Source organism: Chelonia mydas, chromosome 2 (genome assembly GCF_015237465.2).
Source record: "Chelonia mydas isolate rCheMyd1 chromosome 2, rCheMyd1.pri.v2, whole genome shotgun sequence".
Taxonomy (NCBI): domain Eukaryota; kingdom Metazoa; phylum Chordata; order Testudines; family Cheloniidae; genus Chelonia; species Chelonia mydas.
This window is the reverse complement of record NC_057850.1, coordinates 46,054,717-46,061,596: the sequence shown is the minus strand read 5'-3', so window position 1 is coordinate 46,061,596 and position 6,880 is coordinate 46,054,717. Positions and strand designations below refer to the sequence as shown.

The window sequence follows — 6,880 nt, the reverse complement described above, 5'->3', positions numbered from 1 at the left end:
TGCCTCCACTTCCCCCCCCCCCCGGGAAGGGGCATAAGGAGTGGGGCTGCGGGGGTCAGCATCCCCCAGCCAGCCCATCTGCGCTGCCTGCCCGCACCGCCTGGGGCTCCAGTGGCGATTTAAAGGGCCTGAGACTCCGGCTGCTGCGGTAGTGACGCCTGGAGCCCTGAGCCCTTTTAAATCCCTGGCCCTGGGGCAGCTGCTCCTTTTGCCCCGCCCCACCCATCGGTGGCCCGGGGGGACAAAAGGGGCAACAATGTTAAAGCACTGCTGCTTTAAATTCTGCTGTACGGGCCGATACTGGCGGCCACTTTTACTGGTACGCCATATCAGCCCGTACCACCTTACTTTCACCCTGGATTTTAATAGCCTCAGTGGCCGGATTTGTCTGGATTTTGGATTTTGATTTGGAAGGGTGGGAGGAAAAATAAAATTACTTATAAATAATAATTCCCTCCTGATATTTCCTTTTTGTTTCTCCCATACAGAAGTATTTAACATAGCAGGCCAGATTCTCAACTGGTGTAAACTGTTAGTGCTATTGACTTCAACATGTAAAAACATATGACTGTTTACACCAGTTGAGGATCTGGCCCAATATCTTTAAATGTGAATTGTAATTGCACTGGATATAATTTGCACAAGTACCATGCTGTCCTTAAAGTAGTTTAAGGGCTGTTTTATTCTAGTTGAAAACAAAAGGGCAGGAAGTATTAAAAAAAACAGCCCCATTTTAAATCACTTGACAAATACACAGCTGAATGAAGCCTGCCACAATGAGGGAGGTACAGGTTGTATAGTGAACTGCAGAGGACTATTTGAGGTAGTAAAAATTACCTGCTCTCTAGGATAATCAGTCCTTCAATTATGCACTAAAACTTGGACTTGGATGTCATCCATGCAATAATGTATCTGTTATTTGTCAGGATACCCTGGAGCACTCTTTTTGCATATATATATATATAAATGAAAAACAGACATCAAACATTTTATGTATGCAAAAACAATTTCTGTGTCTATGAGAGCCTTCCTGCAAATGTTCTATGGTCAGGGACTGGGCTTTCAAAAGTTTTTAACCACTGCAGAGGGGTGTGTGATGGGGTGTACAGGCCTTTTGTGGCTCCCTGATGGAGGCCCCGCAGTCCTACTACACCCCGCCACAGGAAAGGGGCAGTGAAGGTGGGTCCCCCAGGCCTGCCTAGACAGGCTGTATGGAAGCAGCGAATCACAGCCGAGCAGGCTCACATAACAGTTGCTGCAGGGCCTTATCAGTTCAGTTGCTGGCAGGGATCAGAGGGGAAGGAAGGGAGCTCCTCTGGCCAGAGGAGCTTGAGGGATAACCAGAGTTTGGTTCTGGCTGCATTTGCTTAAGCTGTGAGTGAGGTGACCTGAGAACTTTAACCCTAAGGTGAGGGGTGAAGATAAAGTTGCCAGGTGGGAAGAGACCCAGGGAAGTAGTGGCAATCAGTTTAAGTGAGTGGAATGTGGATACTGTTTACAGGGCCCCTGGGTTGGAACCTGAAGTAGGAAGCAGGCCTGGGTCCCCCCACCACCAGCAAAGTGGGGAAACCCCAAGAAAGGGACAAGGTTCACTGGGAGTATAAATGCTGAGTATAAATGGGAGAAGGCTCATTTAGAAGCCCGAGCAAAGGCTGAATTTAAAGCGCCTGGAGTGGGGCAGACAGAGTTTTGTTGGACTCTTTGCTACCCTGGAAAGGGTTCCTTTGGACTGCGTGACCTGGCCAGAGAGCTGAGCAACTGAAGACCTGACAAGCAAGGTTGAGAACCTACAGGTGGTGCCAGATGTGGAAAAAGGCCTGCAGTACTGCATGCAATAGCAGGAGGCACTTAAGAAGTGAGTGCCTCCTATTATAGGGGAGTAATGAAGAGCCCGGCTATCCCTCTGTACATTTGTGTTATATTTTCATGGATAGGGGCAACATGTCCGAGGACTACATAATCATTATTTTGAGCCCCAAAAGATGCCTCTGAATCATCTGAAAAATAACTGTACTGAACACACCCCTCAATCCCCACAGTGCATTTTCTCCTGGGATTTCTGAAACTAGGCATATGACAACCTGCCTTCTGCCTCAAATTATAGGCAATTAGAGTGGAACAGTTTAGCATATATCTTGCCACACTTTGCTGAAGCTACAGCAATTTCTTAAGATAATTATACTACTTGGTATTCTTTTTCTTTTAGTTGATACCATACTAAATCTTTCTTTCTCTTCTTTGCCCTGCCACACAAATAAATTATTGAACTCTTCAGATAAGAGTCAGATCTTTTGTTTGGGAGTCGTTGAAGTCACCAGATGGGTACACATCCAATAATTCTAAGCTTAAGATGTACCTAGCAGCCAGCAGATAGGAATGTCCCAATTATTCCAATTTAGATTATGTTTGTATGTATATTTATATGAGCCAAATTTTCACTTTGATGCAATGGGTAGGTATCCTCAGGATGTACCTTTGGAAGAGTTTGAACCTGGGACCATCAGTGCCACAACAGAAGACTTGTCACCTGAACTGAAGTAACTTAATTAGCTGTAGGAGACTGTTATAATCTAGTAGACCACCTGCTAAGGGAGAACATTATTCATCCCCTGACAGTGTGCTACACCCGCACAAAAATTAGGTAGTTTTTGGTTTAAACACTGGATTGATGCTCAGGAGATCCTGCTTAGGTTCCCAGCTCTGCTGCAGACTTCTGTGTAACCTTGGGCAAGTCATTTAATTCCTTTATAAAATGAAGTTAATACTTTCATTCTCAAATACCCTTTGTCTGTTTTATGAGTTTACGCTGTAATCTCTTTGCAGTAGGGATTTTCTCTTAATATGGTCTGTGCAGTGTCTTGTGGACCCTAATAGGGGTCCTAATCTTAGTTGGACTTTTAGGTGCTAATGTAATATAATTGTTCATTATTGTAACACACAGATGCCAATTTGCATTTGTAACTGAATGTTGTAGGCATTTTCGAACAGACTTCAAGGGTGGTGCACACTTTTGCAGATGCATCCATTCCACCCGAGTTTGAAGTTTGTCCCTTTGTGGCTTTGTATGTAAACCCCTGCAAAAATTACATCTGAAATTGTCAGAGAACTTCAGCTAGTTTCCTTTCTTCCTTTGTTTTATGGAGCAACATACCAAGTTGCAACCTGAATCCAAAACCATTCTTGTCTCCTCCGTAGACTTCCGGCTTATCCCCTTATGACTATCCACCACAACTGACTGGAAGAGACACCTCTGTCCATAGCTCTTGACTGTGACTGAATGGGGAGTAAAGGTTCCAGAAGTTCTCTATCATTTTCTGACCAGCTCTACAGAAAATATCTGCCCCACCCTATCCCCAGAAATATTTTGATTTTTCAGCAAAATAAATAATTCTGTTTCAGCAAAGCTGCCACAGCCTCACGGGAGTTGCAGTTTGGGTGCCTCGTACCCCTGTTCTCCTCTATGGGCCAAGCTCTCTGGCTGGGATATATCTACATCTCTCCTCTTTCCAAACCATTTTCTCCAGTTACAAATACAAAACATGCTTTGAGGATTGGTTGCAGTCTGAGAGATGAACCACTGAAAACACAAAGCTATGATTTAATGGACATAGTTCAATAGCTTATCTGCCTAGTTCAGAGACCACATTTCAAAGACCAGATTATCTGATTGTATCTAGTTTTGATCAGGCCTCTTGGAGAGATTTAAGAAACAATTTTTACTTTTGCCAAGAAACATAAATTATGGAAAGGAAATAACTTTGGATTGAGTGATCACAAATTGATTCCATTTAAATTAAATGGAAGGATAATCAAAACCAGGTTGAAATAAAAAGACGTAGTTGACAAAAGGGCAGTTTTTGTAAAATTTAGGAACTTGGTTTAAAGAAATCAGCTGGGCTGAAGAGCTGAAAGAAATGTCAAGCTTCCTCTGTATTTAAATCCATAAGTCCCAAGAAAGGGGGGGAAAATCCATGTAGGAAATGTTTCCAAACCCAGCTGGAAGAATAACCACCTTGAAGGTTATTAGGAGTAAGGAGAGAGCCTATAAGGAATGGAAAAGGGGATTGATCAGCAAAGAAAGCTACATGGTGGATGTTAGAAAATGTAGGAATAAAGCGAGGATTGCTAAAAATCAAACTGAATGATCTCTTGTTAAGGTAATGCAAATAAATAGCAGGTTGTTTTAGTTATTTGAATAAAAAGAGATTAAGGGGGATGAGGTTGAATCACTATGCCGGGTTGGGTACACTTTTGGGCCCTAGGGCCACATCGGGTACAGAAACTGTCTGGAGGGCTGGGTAGGGAAGGCTGGGGGAGGCTATGCCTCCCCAAACAGTGAGGCGTGGCCTGGCCCCCACCCCCATTCCAGCCCCCTGGAACTCCCAACCCCCCACCCTGCTCCCCACCCCTGACTGCCCCCTGGGACTCCTGCATCCTATCCAATCTTCCTTGCTCCCCACCCCCAGAGACTCCCCTGCCCCCTAACCAACCCTCCCTGCTCTCCCCACCCCACGTTACCTGTGGGGTGGGGGAAAGGGGGTCTCAGTCCTTTCCCTGTGCATTTTCCCTGCTCCTTTGGCTGCTCTCCCTGGCAGTCGGGCAGGGCTCGGCTGCTGGGGACAAGGGCCAAACATGCTGGAGGGGGGCCCTGGTTTGCTCTTCTCCTGTCCCTGGCAGCAGGGCCCAGGCCCCTTGACCACTCCCCCTGCAGCCTCCCCGCTCCTCGCCTCCCCCGAGCTCCCTCTGACCGCACCGCCGTGGAGCACCAGGTCTGGCCGCGCTATAGCCGCGCCACCCGGCCGGAGCTGCTGCCCAGGTGCAGGGGGAAGTGTGACTGTGAGGGAGGGAGGGGAGCAGAAGGGGAGAGGCCAGGGGCTAGCCTCCTTCCCGCTCACCACTCTGCTGGGGAGTTGGGCTGGCTCCTCTGCAAGCCTGTCCTGACCCCGCTCCCTGGCAGGAGCTCAGAGGCCAGAGGAAAGGGACTTGCGGGCTGGATGTGGCCCGCGGGCCCTAGTTTGCCCCCATCTGCACTGTTCAGTGTGGATAGGAAGGAGATTAAAGATAACCTAGGTATGGTCCAAAACCAAAATGAATACTTTGCCTTGGTTTTCTATAAGTAAGATCATATGGAACATATCATAGAATCATAGAAGATCAGGGTTGGAAGGGACCTCAGGAGGTCATCTAGTCCAACCCCCTGCTCCAAGCAGGACCAATCCCCAACTGAAAAAAAAAAAAAAAGAAAAAGCGTCAGTCTGTGCTTCTAACAGTCATCATTAAGCCCCCGCTTCCTGGGGCAAAGCAGCAGGAAGTTGTCTTGTCAACAGGCAGTTTCACAGTCTGGATTCTTTTTCCTGTCTCAGGGTCTAGACGGATCACTCTCCCTCCATCATAACAGGCTACCCAGAGTTTGCCTTCTGTATCAATACACATTCCATCAGGGATGGTTTCTTCCTTTTCTAGCTTGTACATACTCCTGCGATTGGAAATTTTTTCTGTTTGCAGGTCATAATCAAAGGCATCCACAGAGTAGGACAGGCTATCAATGTAAAAGAAAGTCTTGTGATCCAGTGACCAATCCAAGCCATTAGAGATGTCCACCTGATCAAAATGCTTCACTACAGAATGATCAGGGAAGAGTGTATACAGATCACCTTGGTGTCTCTCTAGCATACCAAGGTGCTAGAAGGCAGTGTAGTTGCTGGAAATGAGTGTCAAGGAATGGAAATTACCACATCTGAGAGGAAGAAAAACTCCGAGTTTAATACACTCGGACTGGGGGGACTAAACTTCCATCCCAGAATACTGAAAGAACTGGTACATGAGATTGATAGTCTGGTAGCAAGGATTTTTAGTAAATCTGTCTGTGCAGGGGTAGCACCATATGACCTGGAGACTAGCTAATGTCATACCTATATTTAAGAAAGGGGGTGGGAAGTAACCTCAGTAGTATGCAATGTTTTAGAACAAATTGTGAAGGAAAGAATAATTTATAGAGGTAAAGGGGATGTAATGCAACATGGGTTTACCAAAGGTAGATCATGTCAGATTTCTTCTTTGACAGATCTAATATACTTGGACTCCAATGAAGCATTTGATATGGTATCACATGGGGAAACTATTAAATTGGACAAGATGGGGATCAGTGCAAGCACTGTAAGTTGGATAGGGAATTGGCCCAAGGGGAGAAGACAATGGGTTGTGCTGAAAGGTGAATTGTCAGACTGGAGGGAGGTTACTAATGGATTTCCTCAAGGATTGATCTTGGTACCAGTTTTATTAAATATCTTTATCAATGATCTTGGCACAGATCATTGGGAGTGTGCTAATTAAATTTGCTGATGATACAATGTTGGGAGGCATCATCAATGCAGAGGAGGATTGAAATATTATTCAGGAAGATCTGGATGACCTTGAAGACTGGAGTGACAAAAATGGGATGAAATTCAAAAGTACCAAGTGCAAGGTCATGCACATAGGGTCTAATAATGATTTCTGCTACAAGCTGGGGGGAAATCATCAGTTGGAAGTGGCAGAGCAGGAAAGAGCTGGCTGTGGGTCAATCACAGGATGACTGAGCCACTAACATGATGCAGCGGTGAAAAAGGCAAATGCTATTCTAGGATGTATTAAGTGAGGCATTTCCAGTAGAGAGAGAGAGAGGAATTAATGCCTTATACAACGCACTGGTAAGACCTCATTTGGAATACTGGGTACAATATCAATCACCCATGTTTAAGAAAGATGAATTTAAAAAGATGAACAGGTGCAGAGAAGAGCTAGTAGGGGCAATGGAGGGCCTGTCTTATGAGAAAAGACTGGAAGAGCTTGGCTTGTTTGGTTTAACACAGTGGTTTTCAACCTATGGTCTCTGGACCCT

General features: G+C 45.6%; 1 protein-coding gene across 1 annotated transcript; it reads right to left on the bottom strand.

Moving 5' to 3' along the window:
- Positions 1-4,991: 4,991 nt before the first annotated feature.
- On the bottom strand, positions 4,992-5,673 carry LOC119565492 (regucalcin-like). Its single transcript, XM_037891602.2, has one exon. The coding sequence runs from the start codon at positions 5,671-5,673 to the stop codon at positions 5,251-5,253; it is 423 nt and encodes a 140-aa protein (XP_037747530.1). The 3' UTR covers positions 4,992-5,250.
- Between the last annotated feature and the right edge of the window lie 1,207 nt (positions 5,674-6,880).